Source organism: Oncorhynchus mykiss, chromosome 7 (assembly GCF_013265735.2).
Source record: "Oncorhynchus mykiss isolate Arlee chromosome 7, USDA_OmykA_1.1, whole genome shotgun sequence".
In the NCBI taxonomy this organism is placed as follows: Eukaryota; Metazoa; Chordata; class Actinopteri; order Salmoniformes; family Salmonidae; genus Oncorhynchus; species Oncorhynchus mykiss.
In genome coordinates, this window is record NC_048571.1 from 66,232,122 (window position 1) to 66,255,916 (window position 23,795).

The 23,795-nt window shown below is 45.2% G+C and overlaps 1 protein-coding gene across 3 annotated transcripts in view; it reads right to left on the minus strand.

Annotated features, from left to right (window-relative positions):
- The window catches only part of LOC110528298 (citron Rho-interacting kinase-like), a 52,042-nt gene that overhangs the window by 8,530 nt on the left and 19,717 nt on the right, over positions 1-23,795 (minus strand). For all 3 annotated transcript variants that reach the window (XM_036983879.1, XM_021610246.2, XM_036983880.1), the window contains exons 17-37: positions 21,420-21,613; positions 21,001-21,136; positions 20,714-20,818; positions 20,350-20,490; positions 19,907-20,014; positions 19,306-19,504; positions 18,430-18,594; positions 18,287-18,310; positions 8,108-8,245; positions 6,790-6,970; positions 3,815-3,906; positions 3,533-3,637; positions 3,044-3,213; positions 2,628-2,672; positions 1,990-2,070; positions 1,643-1,778; positions 1,226-1,365; positions 786-987; positions 502-630; positions 221-301; positions 11-89 (exon numbers count right to left, since the gene is read on the minus strand). In XM_036983879.1, the coding sequence (XP_036839774.1) occupies positions 11-89; positions 221-301; positions 502-630; positions 786-987; positions 1,226-1,365; positions 1,643-1,778; positions 1,990-2,070; positions 2,628-2,672; positions 3,044-3,213; positions 3,533-3,637; positions 3,815-3,906; positions 6,790-6,970; positions 8,108-8,245; positions 18,287-18,310; positions 18,430-18,594; positions 19,306-19,504; positions 19,907-20,014; positions 20,350-20,490; positions 20,714-20,818; positions 21,001-21,136; positions 21,420-21,613 (2,651 nt within the window). The remainder of the gene's footprint in view (positions 1-10; positions 90-220; positions 302-501; positions 631-785; positions 988-1,225; positions 1,366-1,642; positions 1,779-1,989; positions 2,071-2,627; positions 2,673-3,043; positions 3,214-3,532; positions 3,638-3,814; positions 3,907-6,789; positions 6,971-8,107; positions 8,246-18,286; positions 18,311-18,429; positions 18,595-19,305; positions 19,505-19,906; positions 20,015-20,349; positions 20,491-20,713; positions 20,819-21,000; positions 21,137-21,419; positions 21,614-23,795) is intronic.

A 23,795-nucleotide genomic window follows, 5' to 3' on the forward strand; every position in this document is an offset into this window, starting at 1 on the left:
GTGGTATTACCCTAGAGCAGAGTGGCCCTGGACCTCAATCACATCCAACGAGTTGAAATAGGTCACAAACAGGTAGGGTTCTCTGTAGGCTGAAATGGAGAGGAGCACTGTGTTATAAGCATATATGAGCCCTTATAATGTCTTATAACACTTTTCTAAATGGCAATGCTTCAATCCTTCCGAGATGATCCTTATAGTGGTAAAACATGATTTGACTTACCAAATGAGAGAGGCAAACAGCTCCATTGGATGTCCTCACTTCGACTCCTGCGGCCATGCTCGTCCACAAACACCCCAAACTCTGGACATTGAATCACCACAAGCAGAAATTAGCAATCATTCTTGCAGGTAAACTGTGTGGAAATTGGTAGTAACACTTTCACTAATCATAATGACAGCAGAAACTCTCCCTCTCTCACAACCAGCCGCGCACACACACAAACACGCACACACACACGGCCTATAGAATGTGTATGAATGTGAAAGAAACATCTGTCTGACCGTGGAAGCAGAGCAGGTACTCGTCTTTCTGCGGTGCCTGGGTGACCTGGATGATGGAGATGGGGAAACTGTGGGAGGAGGCTGCAAAGATGGCCGAGGCCAACGTCACATCATTCTTATCCAGGAACTCTGCAAGAGAGAGGTCCCCACACCAATCAATCAACCAACGATACAAAAATGTATTTTTGGACAAGTCCAGGTAGTCCTTTCCTGTTTCAGTCCATTTAACCCGAGATAAGTGTCTACCATTAACTTGCATCCTGTGTGAGGAGTCATTGACCAACCTTCCAGCATGTACTGCTTCATCTCGATCTCGTAGAACTTGTTGGTGCCGATGATGATGCTGTAGCCTGTGAAGTGGATACAGCTGCAGGGCTCTGACGTCTCAATCTCCTTCTTGATACAGAACTTATTGAGGTTGTCGTTGTAGCGCAGTATGGTGATCTTGTTGGGCATGGCTGCACATATACACGTGCCATTCTCAATCTGCACAAGGGACAAAAGCAAAACAGTCAGACAACAATCACTCCAGAGATAAATCAGTTGTGTCTACAGTGTCAAGGAATTTAACAGACATCTTGATGCATTATCAAAAGGTGTGAATAATTTGCTATGCGCTATGACTATGACTAAGACTCATTATTTTAACAGAAAACAATGTTGCGTTCTATTTCGATAAGGTGAAAACAATCCATGAAGAGAAACGTAAATTGGTGGCTCACACCTTGCCAGAGGAGAAGAGGTGGCATCCCTTGACCGTCTCAAAGATGTATGGGCTGAGATCTGGCTGGGCCGGGAGGTGGGACTGAGACAGTGACTGCTTCACCTTCTTGATCTCCACCAGACACAGAGCCCGCTCCTCTCCTGGACCAGACATGGTATAGACATAATCAATCATTTATTTATAAAGCCCTTTTTGCATCAGCAGTTGTCACAAAGTACTTCTACAGTAAGCACAAACACCTACAGTACAAACTGCATACTCCCTCCCACACACAATAACAGATGGGATAATAAACAGATATTACACTGTATTAACATTCTCTATAATCGTGGTATTAATATACTGTAACTGTTTCGGTGAACTACGCTTGCATGCTACAGCAACCTTGCCTGGACACAGTTTGTCCCAAACACTGACCAGTAATTATGAGCAGCTTGTCGTGCTCCTTGAGGATCCGGATCTGGAAAACGGAGGCCAGGCCGGGGATGTGAGTCAGACTGTTCTTAATGACGTTCAGGGCATACAGGCCCTCCTCAGAGCCCACCAACACTATCTATGGAGAGGGAGAGAGAAGGCCACACAGCTCGAATGGGGAAATAGCAACATAACCCATCGCATACATATTTTGCTGTTGAGAATTGAGCAAATAAAGCCATGTTTCTTTCACATTCTTGTGAGTGATCTATTTAGATCGCCAAGTTTTAGTCCATCCATGATAAAAGGTATACCTCAAGGCCGTAGCATGGTTTAGTTGCAGGTCTTACCTGGTCGGTGAGGGGCAGGGTGCAGTTAATATCCAGCCGGTCGTCTCCCTCCAGCTTCAGCAGAGAATTCCCTAGAAGTTTCTGTCATCATATAGGGGAGGGAAAGCAACAGGTCAGCAGGTTATATGCACAATGGCTGTGACAAGAGGCAAGAGTGTGCCAGGACAGAGCAGGTGACAACACAGACATGACTGTTAGCTGCTGGATATGGACACTTGGGGGGGGAAATAAGAAAATAAATCTAAATTAACAACAGACACTTGAAACAACTATAAAGACATAGCAATGGATGGTGAATCTATCAATCCCTAAACAATAGACGAAGCCAATTGATCAATCGTTGGGCTGCATTGGTGGGGCGTAGAGTACATGACCTTTAACATGGAAGTGCATGCATGAAGCCAGGGGACAAAGCTGCACAACAGTGCCATCTCACATACAGGCGCTGCATGAGTGCTGCATGTGTGGGCATGTGGCTGCCTTTCAGGGCGTGAGAGTGTGTGTTTGCATTTACTGTATGCGTGATAGTGACGTGTAGTTTGTGTGCTTGGATATGTCTGTACGTGTATACAGTAAGTGTGTGTGTGTCTGCATGCTCTGTTGGCCCAAGCATAAGGCAGGCTCATGCAGATCTTTACCTGGACCAATGGGGAGAGGTTCTTCTGTTTTTTAGGAACAGCTGTCTACAGTGTGGTCAACAACACCTCAGTATATTTACACATACAGTGTAAAATATGCGTAAAATATGTATTCATACATAAAAATCATTGACAACAAACACAGATAGTAGAGGGACAACATGCAGACAAAAAGAGAGGGAAAGGGGTGGGAAGAGGAGAGAAAGAGACTATTGAGTGTGAATACACCTGACCCTACTCTCCAGCAAACACCAAGCAAGTCTTGCTCTTTCATGTTTGAGTGTGGTTCATTTATAAACTCTACTGCACTAGCAGGAGAACTCAGATGGAGACATTAAAAGTTACAACAATACTTCAAATATCAACTGACTAGAGATTGAAGATGGCTCTTGAGATATGCACAGACACACACTCACCGCGTCAGCCTCAACCTTGTCCTTGGAGTTCCTGCTGCCAGCTACAACTGACTCCAGGACAGCCACCCAGCGCTGCTTGTCTGGGAAGCTGGGAGCCATGAAGTATAGAGACTGGCCAGGCCAACAGGTGGTGTGGGGGTGAGACTCCAGCTTTAGGATGTATGGGATGTCTGCACAAAGAGTATCAACACAACAAGATGACAGATTGAAGAAACATGACTTGATCACACACCCACACCTGATTAAGCTACTTAAATGAGTAATATCTGGAGGAGTCATCTATAACTTTTGTTAGGTTTAATGTCGGGAACATTAACTTTGTTTGTTCCAGATGGCGGAATTTTGAGACAGGTGGAGACAGGTGAGACAGGTGGACCCGTACCAACACAACCTGTACCAGCACTTTGAGAATTTCTTCTAAAGCCCTTTTTAAACTAAACTTATTTTTCCTTCCCTACTCCTCCTTAGACAGGCGCACTGTAACTGTACCTGACTTAGCCGTGTTGATGAGCTCCGAGGCTCCCACAGCTCCATGGATAGTCACCTCTCCGTCAGGGAGACACAGTTCAAACTCCTCCTCTGGCTTCAGAGAGTCTGGTAACACACCAGGGTCATATTCATTAGAGAAAACCGCAGAAAAACGTTTTGCAATGCTAACCAAATAATTATAACTTCCTATTGGACAAGTCCCAGCAGACCATGGTCATGAAAACACTGCCAAAACAGTCTGTTGAAAAAACACAAAAGGAGAGTCAAATCAAGGAGCAGTACCTTCTCTGGGTTCAGAGTCATAGATGGACACCTTGGTCCCATCCAGAACCACATACTTCCTCTCCCAGCCTTGCTGGCCCCGCCTGGAGTTCCTGCAGACACACACACACTATGAAGCAGAATATTCACAGGTGTTACATTTTCCCTGTGTAGCGCCATACCCAGAGCTCATGCCCAAGGAGGAAGAGGAGGAGTAGGGAAGGAAAAACACGTTTAGTTTAAAAAGGGCTTTATAAGAAATTCTCAAAGTGCTCTACATAAGCAAGGTAAGGCAGGTAAACAGAAGAATGTCCATAATAAAGTGGTTACTATTGTGACGTGGTAAGGTTGGACCCAGGTGCAGAGGAGACCAGACAAGGAATCAGTGGTTAAGGATAAACAGTACACTTGAAAAAAAAAAAAACACTAAGTCTCGCAAACTCACTCAGGAAATGAACGCACACGGTAAACAATTTAAGCTTCTGCAAAGAGAAACAGAAAACACACCTATTTTAAAGGGGAAATCGTAATGAGTAATAGAACACATCTGACTGTCATAATTGTCTCTTGGATGGTCTGTCCAGATGTAGGCAATCATGGCCCAATCGGTGTGGAACGAGGAGGACTGTAGCACGCACAGAGAACACTGAGCGAGGAACCCCTTGCATCCTCCCGGGTGGCCGTCGTACCGCTCGGCGGCTGGGATCTTGTGTTCCTGGTTCAGGTTCCCTGGAGGAACTATGGCGACGCCTGTAGCACTGGGCAATGAGACTTGGGTATTGGCTCTTTCTGGGTTAAGGTTCGACTCTGGTTGGAGGGAGTCGGTAAGTGCCTGGAGGGTCTCTGATATTTGGGAGAGTTGTTCATACTGCCGCCCCAGCAGTGCTCCTTGGTGGGTTACAGCATTCTTGATCTGGGGGATCTCTGTTGTGTCCATGTTTAGGCAGAAGCTTGCAGTGACGTGGTAAGGTTGGACCCAGGTGCAGAGAAGAGCACTTTTTACGGTAATGTCCCACCTGGCCAACATCCGGTGAAATTGCTGAACGCGAAATTGGACAGAGAGAACTTGTTGCGAAGGGGAGTGCCTCGTGATACATCAGAGAGAGTGTATTTTGTTACAAAATACAGCACTGAAGCAGAGAACATTAAAAGAATCATTAAAAATAATTGGGGAATCATCCAAAGTGATACACTACTATGCCAAGTCTTTCCTGAGCCAACAGTCATAAGCGTTAAGAGATGTCCTACCCTAAATGACAAATTAGTCCACAGTTATCTTCCGGGTGACTCTCAAAAAACTTGGCTTGACCACAAACCCAAGGGCTCTTTTAAATGTACCCATTGCAACCATTGCAGTAATATTGTACAGAAGAAGTATTTTGTTGACACAGCTTCCAAAATGGAGTATTACATCAAGCATTTCATTAACTGTAAAACCACTCATGTCATCTATAGATTGCAAGTGTTCTACATTGGACCGGACAAAGAGACGCCTTCAAGACCGCTTAGCGGAACACAATACGCCATACGGGTAGGCAATGAAGACTACCCCATGGCAAGGCACTACAAGTCCCTACACCATGGCAAGGCACTACAAGTCCCTACACCATGGCAAGGCACTACAAGTCCCTACACCATGGCAAGGCACTACAAGTCCCTACACCATGGCAACCCTGCCTCCCTACAAGTTATGGGTATTGATCATATTCCGGCCTCTATTAGAAAAGGGGACCGTCTTAAACAGTTAAACCAAAGGGAAAGTTTTGGGATTTACAAACTACAGGCCACTAAATACCCTGGTTTAAATGAATATATGGATTTCTCACCCTTCCTGTAGGGTCGTGATGGGTCCATTTGCTGTCATCCAATGGACATTTTGCTTAATTTGCCCTCAGCTATGGTTAGACTGTTGTTGTTCATGTTTTGTTGTTCTAGTGTACTATGAAATATATTGCTTTCTTATTCTTGACACTTCTCCCAGTATTATTTAAGGTTAGAACTACCTTTTAGTCTTCTGATACTTCTAGCTTGGAGTTGTATTTTTATGATAACTTAGCTACAGTATTTCACCTTTTAATGTGTATAGTATTGCTTACTACGTGTGTCCAATCAATTTTGTAATCACTCCCTCTTCCAATTAGGGATAATTGGAAAAGCTGTTCAAAAGAGGACATTGTATTCCTTTTTTTGTACTCCCTGACAAAGGCCATGCAGCCGCGCGTCGGTTTAAAAAAAACTTTGTTTCTATTGAACATGCCATACTAATAAAGGCATTTAAATTAATTATATCAAGAGTGCCTTGGTCCTCCTTTCTTTTTGGTTACTAATAAACTTTTCCAAACAATTCAAACAACATTTATAATCAAACCATAGGTACCCTAATAAGTAGATAAACAATTAAATTTAAGACGGAGAATCGTTATTGTCTTTACCGGAGAAAAATACTAAAGAACGCGCTCTCTTCCACACGCTTGGAAACACTACAGCTAAAATGGGAGCCACCTAGAAAAACTAGCTAACTGTCCTCGGGGTTTAGCCTGCCATATCTGTTCTGTTATACCTCAGACATAATTTTAACAGTTTTAGAAACTTTAGTGTTTCCTATCCAAATCTACCAATTATATGCATATCCTAGCTTCTGGGACTGAGTAACAGGCAGTTGACTTTGGGCACGCTTTACATCCGGATGTGAAAATACTGCCCCCTACCAAAGGGAGGTTAAGGATAAACAAAATACTTTACTGAGAAACGGTATCCGCAGGATCACAGTACACTTGAAAAAACAACAAACACTAAGTCTCGAAAACTCACTCAGGAAACGAACGCACACGGTAAACAATTCTAGCTTTTGCAAAGAGAAACAGAAAACACACCTCTTTTGAAAGGGTAAATCATAATGAGTAATATAACACACCTGACTGTCATAATTGGCTCTAGGATGGTCTCTGCCGCCCTCTGGTGACAGGTGGAACCATGAAAAATATAAGTACACAGACCTGGGTTGTTTCATCCAGCCCTCCAGGCGTACATGGCCAGCAGCCTCTTTGAGCTGCAGGGGAGGGGAGTTGGCCTTCTCCCGACACAACACCTCTGAGAAGTGGGTAGCATACTCTGCCGGCAGGCCGCACGTGGCAGGGAGGCAGGGCGAGCACTTGGGGTGGCACAGGGTGTGGCACTCTACAGTAGACCAGGAAGAGAGAGAAGAAAAGGCATTCATTCTGTAGGATTGATTTCAGAGTTATGGTGGCTGAAAACAAGTACTCTGAGAAGTTGTGTTGTCAATCCATTTTATCTTCATACCTGTATACGAGTGTCAGGTATAATTTAAAAAAATTTAATAGAAAATAATGACCACAAGCTAGAAAAGTTTGATTTCAAGAAAAAGTTTAAATACAGTATGGGCTCCAGACTAACATTTCCCCCTGGTGGCACTGGTTGGTGGCACCAGCCCATTATTTGGTCCCACCAATTTTTTTGTGCAGTGTCACACAATATGATTTTTTTAAATATCATTTTAGAAAGTCATTCACTGTGCTTTATTAAAACAAAATTATAGACTACTGAGATTGTATTCAAGAAATAGGTTCTTTCATCATCTTTTCATGTTGTGATTCTAAATACTTAAATTTGGTTCCTAATCCAGTGATTGTCATCTTGGGTTGACAATTAGGCTTTTGTTATAATTTAGTGTTGCCTTTTTGATTTTGTTCAATAGAGATGAATTTGCCTGCACGAATATCATAGGCTAATTTTTTGGGGGCCAATTCATCACTCGAGTAAGTGGAAACTCAAAACACATTAGCTCAATCACTAACTCCAAATATAATACCCACTGTTAGTAGCCATGTATTAATCTAAAAGTAAATGTAATGTCCCAATTTTTTTTGCAGTTGTAGCCTACGGCCCAATGAGATCTATGCAATCGCAATGCTCAATGCACATAATAATTTTGCGCGCTCTGTGTCTCAAAGCTATATCAAATATTTCAGTTGTGAAATAGTTGCTAATCAGCACAGAGTTAAAAAACTGAAATTATAGCTACAGAAAGCTGAGAACCCCCTCTCTCCAGCAATTGGATTTCAAAATGTTATACAATCAGAACACCTTTCTTTCTCCGGGATCATTTTTGTTCCCCAAGAAAGGAGAGCGTGGCTCGATCAAAACATCAGAGGTATCCGGGCAGGTAGACACAGTCTGGAGCCCTGGTAATGAACATAATGCAGTGGTTTGGGACAATGCTCATGAGTTCAACAGCAGTGCTACCACAACAGTGATGAGGAAGAAAGGCAGTGCAGTACAGTAGGACCTACTAACCTAGGCAGGTGGCGGCCTGCCGTCCAAAGTGCACGGTGTCCAAGCAGACAGCACACTTGGTGGCCCTCATGTTGAGTCCGAAGTTGAAACGATGGGGTATGTTGCTGTGCATCCTCTCCTTCACACGACGCCCATACTCTACAACAAGATGAAGGGAGAAAAATAGAGTGAAAATTTGTGAAAACTAGAATGAATGAGTTTTTCAGTGGTCTTGCACATACAGTGAATTCGGAAAGTATTCAGGCCCCTTGACTTTTTCCACATTTTGTTACGTTGCAGCCTTATTCTAAAATGGATTCAATAGTTTTTTCACCCTCATCAATCTAGACACAATACCCCATGACAAAGCAAAAACAGGTTTTCATTAAAAAAAAAATGTTTTTAATCAAAAATCAAAAACTGAAATATCCCATAAGTATTCAGACCCTTTACTCAGTACTGTCTTCTTGGGTACGACACTACTGGCTTTGCACACCTGAACTTGTGAAGTTTCTCCCATTCTTCTCTGCAGATCCTCTCAAGCTCTGTCAGGTTGAATGGGGGGCGTCGCTGCACAGTTATTTTCAGGTCTCTCCAGAGATGTTTGAATGGGCTCTGGCTGGGCCACTCAAGGACATTCAAAGACTTGTTCCAAAGCCACTCCTGTGTTGTCTTGGCTTTGTGCTTAGGGTCATTGTCCTGTTGGAAGGGGAACATTCACCCCAGTTGTAGGTCCTGAGCACTCTGGAGCAGGTTTTCATCAAGGATCTCTCTGTACTTTGCTCCGTTCATCTTTCCCTCAATCCTGATTAATCTCCCAGTCCCTGCTTCTGAAAAACATCCCCACAGCATGATGATGCCAGCACCATTCTTCTCCATATGGATGGTGCCAGGTTTCCTCCAGATGTGAAGCTTTGCATTCAGGCCGAAGACTTCAATCTTGGTTTCATCAGACGAGAGAATCTGGTTTCTCATGGTCTGAGAGTCCTTTAGGTGCCTTTTAGCAAAGTCCAAGCAGGCGGTCATGTGCTTTTTGTTGAGGAGTGGCTTCCATCTGGCCACTCTACCATAAAGACCTGATTGGTGGAGTATTGCAGATATGGTTGTCCTTCTGGAAGGTTCTCCCATTTCCACAGAGGAACTCTGGAGCTCTGTCAGAGTGACGTGTTCTTGGTAACCTCCCTGACCAAGGAACTTCCACCATGATTGTTCGGTTTGGTCGGGCAGCCAGCTCGAGGAAGAGTCTTGGTGTTTCCAAACTTCTTCCATTTAAGAATGATGGAGGCCATTGTGTTCTTGGGGAACTTCAATGCTGCAGAAAGTTTTTGATAACCTTCCCAAGGACTGTGCCTCGACACAATCCTGTCTCGGAGTTCAATGGACAATTCCTTGGACCTCATGGCTTGGTTTTTGCTCTGACATGCACTGTCAACCATGCACATGTTCAATCAATTGAATTTACTAGAGGTGGACTCCAATCAAGTTGTAGAAACATCAAGGATGATCAATGGAAACAGGAAGCACCTGATTTGAATTTCGAGTCTCACAGCAAAGGGTCTGAATACTCATGTAAATTAGGTATTTTTTATTTTTATATAGAACATTTTATATAGAAATTTCTAAAAACCTGTTTTCACTTTGACATCATGGGGAATGGTCCAAACACACCAAGACAGTAGTGAAGAGGGCACGACAAAGCCTATTCCCCCTCAGGAAACTAAAAAGATTTGGCATGGGTCCTGAGATCCTCAAAAGGTTCTACAGCTGCAACATCGAGAGCATCCTGACTGGTTGCATCACTGCCTGGTATGGCAATTGCTTGGCCTCTGACCGTAAGGCAATACAGAGGGTAGTGCGTACGGCCCAGTATATCACTGGGGCTAAGCTGCCTGCCATCCAGGACCTCTACACCAGGCGGTGTCAGAGGAAGGCCCTAAAAATTGTCAAAGACCCCAGCTACCCCAGTCATAGACTGTTCTCTCTACTACCGCATGGCAAGCTGTGCCGGAGTGCGAAGTTTAGGACAAAAAGGCTTCTCAACAGTTTTTACCCCCAAGCCATAAGACTCCTGAACAGGTAATCAAATGGCTACCTGGACTATTTGCATTGTGTGCCCCCCCAAACCCCCTTTTTACACTGCTGCTACTCTCTGTTTATTATATATGCATAGTCACTTTAAATTTACATTCATGTGCATACTACCTCAATTAGGCTGACCAACCAGTGCTCCTGCACAGTGGCTAACCGGGCCATCTGCATTGTGTCCCACCCACCACCCGCCAACCCCTCTTTTACGCTACTGCTACTCTCTGTTCATCATATATGCATTGTCACTTTAACCATATCTACATGTACATACTACCTCAATCAGTCTGACTAACCAGTGTCTGTATATAGCCTCGCTACTTTTATAGCCTCGCTACTGTATATAGCCTGTCATTTTACTGCTGTTTTATTTCTTTACCTACCTATTGTTCACCTAATACCTTTTTTGCACTATTGGTTAGAGCCTGTAAGTAAGCATTTCACTGTAAGGTTGTATTCAGCGCACGTGACAAATACATTTTATTTGATTGTGTGTAGATTAATTAAATGTTTTCCTAATCTATTTAGAATAAGTCTGTAACTTAACAAAATGTGGAAAAAGTCAAGGGGTCTGAATACTTTCCGAATGCACTTTATACCTTGCAAATTGTTCTTGTCACTTAAATGTTCCTGACATAAGCAGCAGTTTTTTGACTGCAAGATTAAGCAAGTATACAAGGCATAGTATACCCCAAACATGCTCTGCACTTGCATGTTCTCTGTTCTAGTGACATAACCATGACTATGAGTTGGATCATGCAGATTTGTTCCTTTGTGAAGAATCAACAACAAGTGGGACACAATCATGAAGTGGAACGACATTTATTGGATATTTCAAACTTTTTTAACAAATCAAAAACTGAAAAATTGGGCGTGCAAAATTATTCAGCCCCCTTAAGTTAATACTTTGTAGCGCCACCTTTTGCTGTGATTACAGCTGTAAGTCACTTGGGGTATGTCTCTATCAGTTTTGCACATCGAGAGACTGAAATGTTTTCCCATTCCTCCTTGCAAAACAGCTCGAGCTCAGTGAGGTTGGATGGAGAGCATTTGTGAACAGCAGTTTTCAGTTCTTTCCACAGATTCTCGATTGGATTCAGGTCTGGACTTTGACTTGGCCATTCTAACACCTGGATATGTTTATTTTTGAACCATTCCATTGTAGATTTTGCTTTATGTTTTGGATCATTGTCTTGTTGGAAGACAAATCTCCGTCCCAGTCTCAGGTCTTTTGCAGACTCCATCAGGTTTTCTTCCAGAATGGTCCTGTATTTGGCTCCATCCAACTTCCCATCAATTTTAATCATCTTCCCTGTCCCTGCTGAAGAAAAGCAGGCCCAAACCATGATGCTGCCACCACCATGTTTGACAGTGGGGATGGTGTGTTCAGCTGTGTTGCTTTTACGCCAAACATAACGTTTTGCATTGTTGCCAAAAAGTTCAATTTTGGTTTCATCTGATCAGAGCACCTTCTCCCACATGTTTGGTGTGTTTTCAGGTGGCTTGTGGCAAACTTTAAACAACAATTTTTATGGATATCTTTAAGAAATGGCTTTCTTCTTGCCACTCTTCCATAAAGGCCAGATTTGTGCAATATACGACTGATTGTTGTCCTATGGACAGAGTCTCCCACCTCAGCTGTAGATCTCTGCAGTTCATCCAGAGTGATCATGGGCCTCTTGGCTGCATCTCTGATCAGTCTTCTCCTTGTATGAGCTGAAAGTTTAGAGGGACGGCCAGGTCTTGGTAGATTTGCAGTGGTCTGATACTCCTTCCATTTCAATATTATCGCTTGCACAGTGCTCCTTGGGATGTTTAAAGCCTGGGAAATCTTTTTGTATCCAAATCCGGCTTTAAACTTCTTCACAACAGTATCTCGGACCTGCCTGGTGTCTTCCTTGTTCTTCATGATGCTCTCTGCGCTTTTAACGGACCTCTGAGACTATCACAGTGCAGGTGCATTTATAGGGAGACTTGATTACACACAGGTGGATTGTATTTATCATCATTAGTCATTTAGGTCAACATTGGATCATTCAGAGATCCTCACTGAACTTCTGGAGAGAGTTTGCTGCACTGAAAGTAAAGGGGCTGAATAATTTTGCACGCCCAATTTTTCAGTTTTTGATTTGTTAAAAAAGTTTGAAATATCCAATAAATGTCGTTCCACTTCATGATTGTGTCCCACTTGTTGTTGATTCTTCACAAAAAAACACAGTTTTATATCTTTATGTTTGAAGCCTGAAATGTGGCAAAAGGTCGCAAAGTTCAAGGGGGCCGAATACTTTTGCAAGGCACTGTATATTGCACCTACCCCACATTTTCCATTAATATTCTTATGTTACTGAATGTATCCAGAGTATTTTCAGATTTCGTTATCAACAAGTGCAGCGAACTGTAAACCAGAAGTCCTGAGCCTCACCCTCTTCTTTGCGTTTTGAAGGCATTTGACAAAGAATAAAATATAACTCAGTGGCAGTTACATTTGCCAAGACCCACCCACATCTTGTTGACCAACTGATGGAGCATTTCCTCAGTGGATTCTGAATCATTCTCTATTTTTTTGCCCACTGATACTCTAAACATTTGTTCCTTCAGCCAATAACCCTGACAGCATCACATCATGGTTTATTTTAGGAAACTTTGGCACCGGACAATGTGACTGGAAAGATTTCAATACACAGGACATTTGAGAAATGTACCGGACATATATGCATCGGGTGCTTAACGCATTAGGGCGTACACCCAAGGTGCTCAAAATCACATTTAGATTCTTGAAATTCATTTTTTCCAGAATATAAATTAGCCTGTAAAGTTTTAATAAAATAAAATAGAACAATGTTCTTATACCGACATGACAAGTTTTATTGAAAAGCAAAACATTGCCAATTGCATCTTCATCCCTGTTATAGATCAATAATAAATATAAAAAAATATACACTACCGTTAGAAATGTCCTTGTTTTTGAAAGAAAAGCTAATTTATGTGTTGGCTAATCCAAGTTTATCAAGGCTAATTGATCATTAGAAAACCCTTTTGCAATTATGTTTGACCAGCTGAAAACTGTTGTCCTGATTAAAAAAGCAATAAACTGCCTAGAAGGCCAGCATCGCGTAGTTGCCTCTTCACTGTTGATGTTGAGACTGGTGCTTTGCAGGTACTATTTAATGAAGCTGCCAATTGAGGACTTGTGAGGCGTTTGTTTCTCAAACTAGACACTATAATGTACTTGTCCTCTTGCTCAGTTGTGCACCGGGGCCCCCCACTCTTCTTTCTATTCTGGTTAGAGACAGTTTGTGCTTTCATGTGAAGGGAGTAGTACACAGCATTGTACGATATCTTCAGTTTGTTGGCAATTTCTCATATGGAATAGCCTTCATTTCTCAGAACAAGAATAGACTGATGAGTTTCAGAAGAAAGGTCTTTGTTTCTGGCCATTTTGAGCCTATAATCGAACCGACAAATGCTGATGCTCCAGATACTCAACTAGTCTAAAGAAGGCCAGGACAACAGTTTTCAGAAGGCCAGGACAACAGTTTTCATCTGTGCTAACATAATTGAAAAAGGGTTTTATAATGATCAATTAGTCTTAAAATGATAAACTTGGATTAGCTAACACAACGTGCCATTGGAACACAGGACTGATGGTTGCTGATAATGGGCCTCTGTATAAATATTAGATATTCCATTTTTTTTTTTTTATCTGCCGTTTCCAGCTACAATAGTCATTTACAACATTAACACTGCATTTCTGATCAATTTGATGTTATTTTAATGAATAAAAATGTGCTTTTCTTTCAAAAACAAGGACATTTCTAAGTGACCCCAAACTTTTGAACGGTTGTGTATATAACATTTTAAAAAACATAGTAATAAAACCCAACTTCAAAATATTATATTTATTTAATATAATTTGCGAACAACCCTATAGGCTATTTGTATGAAATTGTCATTAATAAATAAACAGCTTTTTTCAATTACAATCTAGGGCTCTCTAATTTAATTTAGATTAGTCATGAACATTTGATTTAGGCCTAATAAATAACACAATATGGTTGTCTAAAAACACCTGGACCAGCAGGTCTGTAACGGTTCTCTTGTTGTGAAGTAGAAGCGGCCCAAAAAGCAGCGTGGTGGTTGTTCATTGTATTTTAATGAAGACACGATACATGAACAAACTAACGAAAACAAGAAACGTGAGAACTCAAAACAGCCCTATCTGGTGCAAACACAAAGACAGGAACAATCACCCACAAACACACAGTGAAACCCAGGCTACCTAAGTATGATTCTCAATCAGAGACAACTAATGACACCTGCCTCTGATTGAGAACCATACTAGGCCGAAAACATAGAACTGCCCCAAAACATAGAAAAACAAACATAGACTGCCCACCCAACTCACGCCCTGACCATACTAAATAAATACAAAACAAAGGAAATCGAGGTCAGAACGTGACAGTACCCCCCCCCCCCCAAAGGTGCGGACTCCGGCCGCAAAACCTTGACCTATAGGGGAGGGTCTGGGTGGGCGTCTGTCCGCGGTGGTGGCTCTGGCGCGGGACGCGGACCCCACTTCGCCATTGTCTTAGTCCGCCTTATTGTCCGCCTCCGTGGCTTACTCACCATGCCCACCCCTCTCAATGACCCCACTGGACAGAGGGGCTGCTTGGGACAGAGGGGCAGCTTCTCGGGACAGAGGGACAGCTGCTCGGGACAGAGGGACAGCTGCTCGGGACAGAGGGACAGCTGCTCGGGACAGAGGGACAGCTGCTCGGGACAGAGGGACAGCTGCTCCGGGCGGAGGGGCTCTAGCGGCCCCTGGCTGACTGGCGGCACTGGCGGCCCCTGGCTGACTGGCGGCACTGGCGGCCCCTGGTTGACTGGCGGCGCTGGTGCTGGGCTGACTGGCGGCCCCTGGTTGACTGGCGGCACTGGCGGCCCCTGGCTGACTGGCGGCACTGGCGGCCCCTGGCTGACTGGCGGCACTGGCGGCCCCTGGCTGACTGGCGGCACTGGCGGCCCCTGGCTGACTGGCGGCACTGGCGGCCCCTGGCTGACGGGCGGCACTGGCGGCCCCTGGCTGACGGGCGGCACTGGCGGCCCCTGGCTGACGGGCGGCACTGGCGGCCCCTGGCTGACGGGCGGCACTGGCGGCCCCTGGCTGACGGGCGGCACTGGCGGCGCAGGGCAGACGGGCGGCACTGGCGGCGCTGGGCAGACGGGCGGCACTGGCGGCGCTGGGCAGACGGGCGGCACTGGCGGCGCTGGGCAGACGGGTGGCACTGGGCAGACGGGCGGCACTGGCGGCGCTGGGCAGACGGGCGGCGCTGGCGGCGCTGGGCAGACGGGCGGCGCTGGCGGCGTTGGGCAGACGGGCGGCGCTGGCGGCGCTGGGCAGACGGGAAGCTCCGGCAACGCTGGGCTGAGTAGCTCTCCTAGCGCCGAACAGGTGGGAGACTCCGGCAGCGCTGGAGAGGAGGAAGGCTCTGGTAGCGCCGGAGAGGCGGGAGACTCCGGCAGCGCTGGAGAGGAGAGAGCCCCTGCAAGGATGGGCCGGAGAGACAGCCTGGTACGGGGAGCTGCCACCGGAGGGCTGGTGTGTGGAGGTGGTGACGGATAGACCGGGCCGTGCAGGCGCACTGGAGCTCTTGAGCACCGAACCTGCCCAACCTTACCCGGTTGAATGGTCCCGGTCGCCCTGCCAGTGCGGCGAGGTGGAATAGCCCGCACTGGGCTATGCAGGCGAACCGGGGACACCGTGCGCAAGGCTGGTGCCATGTAAGCCGGCCCAAGGAGACGCACTGGAGACCAGATGCGTAGAGCCGGCTTCATGGCACTTGGCTCGATGCTCACTCTAGCCCGGCCGATACGCGGAGCTGGAATGTACCGCACCGGGCTGTGCACCCGCACTGGGGACACCGTGCGCTCCACAGCATAACACGGTGCCTGCCCGGTCTCTCCAGCCCCGCGGTAACCACAGGAAGTTGGCTCAGGTCTCCTACCTGGCGTAGCCATACTCCCTGTTAGTCCCCCCCCAAGAAATTTTTGGGGCTGACTCCCGGGCTTCCATCCACGACGCCGCGCTGCCTCCTCATACCAGCGCCTCTCCGCTTTCGCCGCCTCCAGTTCTTCTTTGGGACGGCGATATTCTCCTGGCTGAGCCCAGGGTCCTCTTCCGTCTAATTCTTCCTCCCATGTCCATACCTCCTCGCGCTGCTCCTGCTGCTGCTTTTTCCGTTGCCCATTACCACACCGCTTGGTCCTGTTGTGGTGGGTGATTCTGTAACGGTTCTCTTGTTGTGAAGTAGAAGCGGACCAAAAAGCAGCGTGGTGGTTGTTCATTGTATTTTAATGAAGACACGATACATGAACAAACTAACGAAAACAAGAAACGTGAGAACTCAAAACAGCCCTATCTGGTGCAAACACAAAGACAGGAACAATCACCCACAAACACACAGTGAAACCCAGGCTACCTAAGTATGATTCTCAATCAGAGACAACTAATGACACCTGCCTCTGATTGAGAACCATACTAGGCCGAAAACATAGAACTGCCCCAAAACATAGAAAAACAAACATAGACTGCCCACCCAACTCACGCCCTGACCATACTAAATAAATACAAAACAAAGGAAATCGAGGTCAGAACGTGACAAGGTCATGGCGAGTAGGGATCCAGCATTCATGTCATATTTGACTTTTTGTAGCAGGTTAGGAGAATTTACGCAGCAGGTTAGGAGAATTAATGTAGCAGACTATGATAATTAGGTTAAGGTTAGGTAAAGGGTTGTGGTTAGGGTTAGCTAAAATGTACACACACAAAAAAAACTTTTGAAATTTGTTTAACAAAGGCACGACCCTTAGATAGCCATGACCGGGTCGGCCAGTCACACTCCCACTGCAGTTCAGCGCCACAGCAGTGGAAAGAGATATTATCAAACTGATGTTCGACAATCAAATTCGATATGTAAATAAACAAAATTCGTTAAGGCTGGTTCATTGAGAGAAAGCTTATTTTACAATGCTCCTGTGAAACGAGGCCCCCACCATGCCTTTTTCAAGATCAGAAAATATCTCCCTCTTACAGTTCTTATGGATGATGTTAATGTTATGCTTATTGTAATTTGAATTATCGCGGGGTCATGACTTGTGTAATATACGTGGCTTATTGATAACAACTCTGTGCCTGGTGACTTCAACTCTCCGATGTGAATAGTTGGCAACGATGTGTTGTTTCCAAATGTTACTGAATTAGCTCAACTGAAGTGCACCAATTGCGCATGATACACATCATTACTCTAGTCTATCAATCCATTCCAATCTTCATACTATTAACATGCATTGCTGGCCCAAAACCTAATATACTACATGACACAGAGGCGGCATATGTTGATCTTGCTTAGGGTGGCAGTAGAACTTCTAGGATCGGGCCTGACGAATACAAGAATTTGCCTCTAATTTACTTGCGTTTGCGGCAGACGATGACCTGCTCAAAGTGAGCCGCTGCTGTTGGGAAGTCAAAACTGTCCAACTCCTTGGAGCACCCTGCGATGCGCATCAGCCACGTTACTTTGTCCTCAAGAAGGCGTGATCTTGAGGCAGTCTTTACTCTGTTTTGGAGAAAGAATCCCCTCACACTAGAAACATGGATAATCAACACAATCTTCGTGAATTTTTCCCAGTACACTTAGCTGAAGTCCCTTATGAGGACCTTATGTCTTTTGTGTGAGTAAAAATAGAAACACACACCAGACACTAATTTCCAAGCAGCTTGATGATTTATTAGCCTATGAAGCATATTTGCTTTTGAAGTTGAAGCCCATCTACTGGTATTTCCATCAATTAATAAAAAGCATTCTTTTGCAATGGATTTTTTTTAGGACAATTTGGCTGGCAACAATTGTATTTATTTGCTTAAAAAAAATGTTTCGGGCTAAAAGACAGCATTTACCGGCTAATGGAAACCCTGCATCACATGCACCTCAGAAGTAGGCTAGCGTTGTAAATGTGCCCCATGAACCAGTTGCAGTGAGGAGATGAACACAAGCACAATGAGGTGGAAGATGGTGACCTCTTCAAATAACATTTTCAAACTGGGAATACACTTACTTTCAAAAGTTACTCTTCGCTTCTCTGTGAGCAGAATAAGAGGGAGAAAAAAAGAGTTCTAAAAGTGGCTAGATGACAGCAAAAGATAGCAAGGAGAGCAAGAAAATTAGAGCGAGAGAGAGAGCAGGGGCTGTAGGACTTACCCTCGGGCGTGGAGCTCTCCTTGCAGCGGGCAGAGCTGGATGGTGCCAGTAGAATGCTGGGGTTTGGCTGGAGCTCAGGGGACTTGACGATGGCTGACATGAGTATCTGCTGGCGGGCAGAGGCAGGCGTGGCCGGAGCATGCTCTGGGGCTTTGAAATGGGCCGCTGGGGGGGAAAGGGTAACACCTAATCAGTTGTACAACAATGTGTTCAAAGGAAATGGGTCTTCTGCATTTAACCCAACCCCTCTGAATCAGAGAAGTGCGGAGGGCTGCCTTAATCGACATCCACGGTGCCCGGGGAACATTGGGTTAACTGCCTTGCTCAGGGGCAGAATGACAAATGTTTACCTTGTCAGTCCGGGGATTCGATCCAGCAACCTTTCGGTTACGGGCCCAACACTCCTACCCGCCAGGCTACCCGCCACCCCCAGGGAGGAAGGCAGGGGAAACGTTAGCCTTTGGGTACATATCTGGTACACTTCGACACACCAGAAATGTTGCTTCATGTCCCCATCATCAATATACAATGACCGTGTTCAAATACTTCAAAAACGTATTCTCACTTCCCTGAATTAAGACATCTTTCCACTGGACTGCTCTCCCCAATATTATGTTAGATCAGTGAGAAGTTCAACGAAAGGACAGAATACAGTCCAGGATTTGAACCAAACACTATGACAACCATCAGGGCATATATTCCCTAACAACTCACAGTAAGAGTGCTAATCTAGGATCAGTTTAGCCTTTTAGATCACAATGAATAATATAGCATGGACAGGGGGGAATATGATCCTAGATTAGCACTCCTGCTCTGAGAGGCTTTATGAATATGGGTCTAGATCCTGCAATAGGTTGTTGGCGACACCACTCTTACCCTCTTCTCTTAGTGATCTCAGCTCTATCCTCATCTTCTGCAGAGCCTCCTCCAGGTCTGAGCAGCGTGTCCTCTCCTTCTCCAGGGCCACCTTCATGTCATTGTACTGCATGGGCAGCGCCGGCTGAGCCTGGGCCCCAGATCCCCCAGCTCCGTTCCCATTGGGCCCCAGCTCCTCACGACGACGCCCAAAGATACCCTGGCAGGAGAAAGAGAGAGTTAGACGGAGCTTCAGAAAGAGTTAGCATCACTCTCACACATAGTAACATTACAATGTATTGTCTCTGTTTTCATTCTCATTCTCATTGACATAACTTACTTTTTATTTTTTACATTTGAGTCATTTAGCAGTTGCTCTTATCCAGAGTGACCTACAGTAGTGAGTGCATACATTTTCAGATTTGTTCCTACTGGTCCCCCATGGGAATCGAACACACAACCCTGGCATTGCAAATGCCATACTCTCTCTACCAACTGAGCTACACAGGACCACAATAAATGAAAAAGCTGTGTGTAGTCAGTGACCTCTGGAAGAAAAATAAATATCTGCTTCTATACAGACTCTGCCATTTACCACATTTCCAGCACTAAGTTCTTTCACCTTCTTTTTCTTGGTGGGCAGGTCCACTTTGGCCTGTAGAAAGTCAATCAGTTTGGTCTGCTGAGAAATGGTGCCCTCCATCTTGACTTTCTCATGAGAATAGACAGCCTGTGTGTGGTGGGAGAGGAGCAACATCTCAGAATCAGCCTCAATATAAGAGTACCAGCTAACATCTCAAACTGAACTAGCTGTAGCAGCTGCGTTCCAGCAACTATGGCGGATGTGTGCGTAATCTGGGTCATATTCATTTGGGAACACAACAGAAAAGTTTTCAAAGTGTTTTGCCACAGAAAACGAAAATGAGCGTTTCTTATTGGAGAAGACCACGTAGTCCTTCCCTGTTTCAGTACGTTCGGTGCGTAATGAATACCTCCCAGACCAGGCCAGTACAGCTCAGCTTCGCAGTGTAATAACAGTCTAAGTGGGAGTGAGCGTAATGTCACCTGAATGTTCTCCAGCTGGTACTCCAGGTCAGTCCTCTCAGTCTTCAGCAGGTCAGTCTGGTCCAGAGCATCCTGCAGGCCCTGGGTCAGACGGAAGATGTGGCTCTTCTGTAGGTCCATCTGCTGCTGCAGCTTGCCTTGCTGTGGTGGGCAGATCACCACACAAACACATTCCAAGACAAGCTAAAAGCTATTTTGTTAACTCTTTATTTTACAGTCCTATCTCAATGGGGCTCGTCTTCACAAAAGGTTTCAGAGTACAGGTGATCTAGGATCATCAGCCCCCCTATGTCCATGTCACCTTATTCATTATGATTTAAAAGGCTAAACTTATCCTAGATGAGCATTGTGGGGTACTTTCTACCTCATCCATTAGCCTCTGCTTCAGCTCCCTCTCGGTCTCCAGTTTCTGCTGCAGGGTGCGGGCGTTCATCTCCAGCATGGCGTGCTTCTTCTCCAGGTCATTCAGCTGACAATAAACATTCAGATTCAAAATATGTGTAAAATAATCATAATAATATAACATGCCATTTAGCAGACATTTTTATCCAAGTGCCTTACATTGCATATTTATTTTTGTATATTTGACCCCAACAGGAATCAAACCAACAAACCTGCCGTTGCTAGTGTCACGCTCTACACAAGACTCACCGTATCAGAGAGACTCTCAGCCTTCAGTCTCTGTTCTTTCAGAGCTTGCTGCAGAGACACGATCTCTGCCTTGTGCTCCCTGACAGCTAGCTCCACTGCCTGGCGAGACTCGGTACTGCGCTGGTCTGCACGCAGCCTGAGCACACAAACATAAAATTCACCGTGTGTGCACAGCTGTGTGTTGGTAGGAAGCTATGTTTGTATGATTAGTCTGTGAGATGGCAGTGTGTGTTTTGTGTGCTGGCCTTTGCGAATGTCAATATGACATGAGCACGTGTGTATGTACTATGTATGGGTGTCTGTATGTATGATGGTATGGGTGTGTATGACACATGTGAATTTGTGTACATATTAACGCTTGTGCGTATAATGCCTGCTCATGTGTGTGTATGATACCCGGCGTGCGTGTGTGTATCTGCCTGTTCTGCTTCTCGTTGTCCATCAGGCGTCGCATGTCTCGGGTCCTCCTCTCGGCCTGATTCTTCTCGTCCTCCAGGGCTCCCCTCCAGGCCTCCCACTGTCTCTCCTTCTCCAGCAGCTCATCATTCAGACTCTCCAGCTCCACAACCTGTTCCTCCAGCATGCTGCATGTCGTCTTCAGAGTCTCAATGTTCTACAGGCACACCAGTCACTTGTTTTATTTTGTTTTTATTTAACCAGGTAAATCATTGAGAACACAATCTCTTTCGCAATAACGACCTGATTTACTTGTTGCTTCCTATGCTGAGTCTGTATACATCTCAAGCCCAGCTAGGGCTGGGCGGTCTCCCGTTAATTACTATATACCGTTATTGATGCATGGACCGGTTTGGGTTGTTACTTTACCTTCTAGAACTGTTCAATTAAGGTTGTCCCGTTGGGTTGCAAACACCCGGCGTTGAAACAGGTTATGTCATTTCGGCGACAGGTGTTTCTGTTTTTGGACTCACCGGAGCAGACTTTAGAGTTATCGTTTAAAATCAAGTATAACAATAGACTGTATATGGCTTATGCTAGTACGGGTAGTCAACGGTGTTTTGAGTGTGGTGATGTTGGCCATAAGCGACATGCTTGCCCGAAAAGGGAGAAGGCCTTGGGCCCACTAATGTAGGGAGAGGTGGACCGACAGCGGTAGAACAGCCACAAGCACCTGTTGCTGAGGAACAAGTTATCAGTGTTGAGGGCACAGAGTTGCAACTTGTATTAGAGGGAAATGTTATGCAGCAGAAAAGTATTGTTGTAGAAGGTAAGGATGTATCTGAAGAGCCAGTTCCTCAGACTGGTGAGCAGGTGCCCAGTACGAGTGCTGGGGTAAAGGAGGGGGTTCGTGTGGAGCTAGGCTCCCAGGTAGTGGAGGAGATGCCCACTGCGAGTAATGGGGTACAGGAGGGGGTTCATGTGGAGCTATGCTCCCAGGGAGTGGAGGAGATGCCCATTACGAGTAATGGGGTACAGGAGGGGGTTCATGTGGAGCTAGGCTCCCAGGTAGTGGAGGAGATGCCCACTACGAGTAATGAGGTTCAGGTGGGGCTAGTCTCCCAGGTAGTGGAGGAGATGCCTGGTACGAGTGATGGGGTGCAAGTGGGGAGTGTTGAAAGGGATGTGGTAGAGGGGAGTCAGTTGTCTGTGGCCTCAGCTGAGGAGGATCAGGAGAAGGATATGGATATCTCTTTTGATATGATAGCAGCTGGTGAGGACTCAATTTACGATCTAGAGAAGGTAAATGGTTTTCTGGATCAGACTTTTAGGAAATCTGTCAAATTGGCAGATTATTTTGATGTTGATAAGTTTGTGAGGTCAGCTGTGATGTTACAGAAGACGGTGGGGTTAGACCAATTGAGTGAGAAGAAGCGGTTTTGCTTGAGGAAATTTGTTACTGCTGTTGCAGCAGCAAAATGTGGTGGGAAATCTGGTCAGGTTAATAAGAGAAGATTAAAACAATGATGATGATCATGCTTCATAGGGTGTCTTTTCTCTTTGGTTTCTCTGTGGTTTCTTCTGCTTTTCTTTTTTCTATATGGAGGTACTAAGGGTAGGTCTCTCAATATTAATGGGGGAAGGGACAGGAATAAGAGGGCTTGGGTATTAGAAGTAATACAACAGAAAAGGCTTAATGTAATTTTCCTACAGGAGACACATAGTGATGAGGAAAATGAGGTTGACTGGGGTTTGTGGTGGGAGGGGAAGCATATACTCAGTTATGGTACTAATTTCAGTGCTGGGGTGGCCATCTTGTTTTCCTCAGATTTAGGGGGGACTGTGGTATCTACAACAGAGATTGTCAAGGGTCGAGTTTTATTGGTCAAGGTGGATGTTATGTTTTTTAATTTTTTATTTTGTATGTTTATGCTCTTAATGAGGGTACAGAGCGTATTGCTGTATTTGATCAAATAAAGCAAACATTAAGACAGTGTGATCAAGAGGGGTGTATGGTTTTAGGGGGTGACTGGAACTGTACAGTGGATTTTACTGTTGATCGCACCGCTGAAGAACCTCACCTGCAGTCAGCCACTTGCATGCCTGGCCTATTAACTGAGTTTGAGCTTTCTGGTGTGTGGAGAGTAAGGAATGCAAAAGTTAGGCAGTACACATGGCTAAAAGGTTGTATGTATCTGAGCAATACTGTAGTAGGGTTGGAAAGTGTGCCATTACTCCTGTGGGTTTCTCTGATCATCATATTGTTACTGTTGATATTCACTTGTCCTGTCCACGAAGGTCATCACCTTACTGGTATTTGAATGTTAAATTGTTACATGATGTCATGTTTTGTGACAGGTTTTTGTTGTTTTGGGAAAAATGGAGGGTTACAAAAGGGA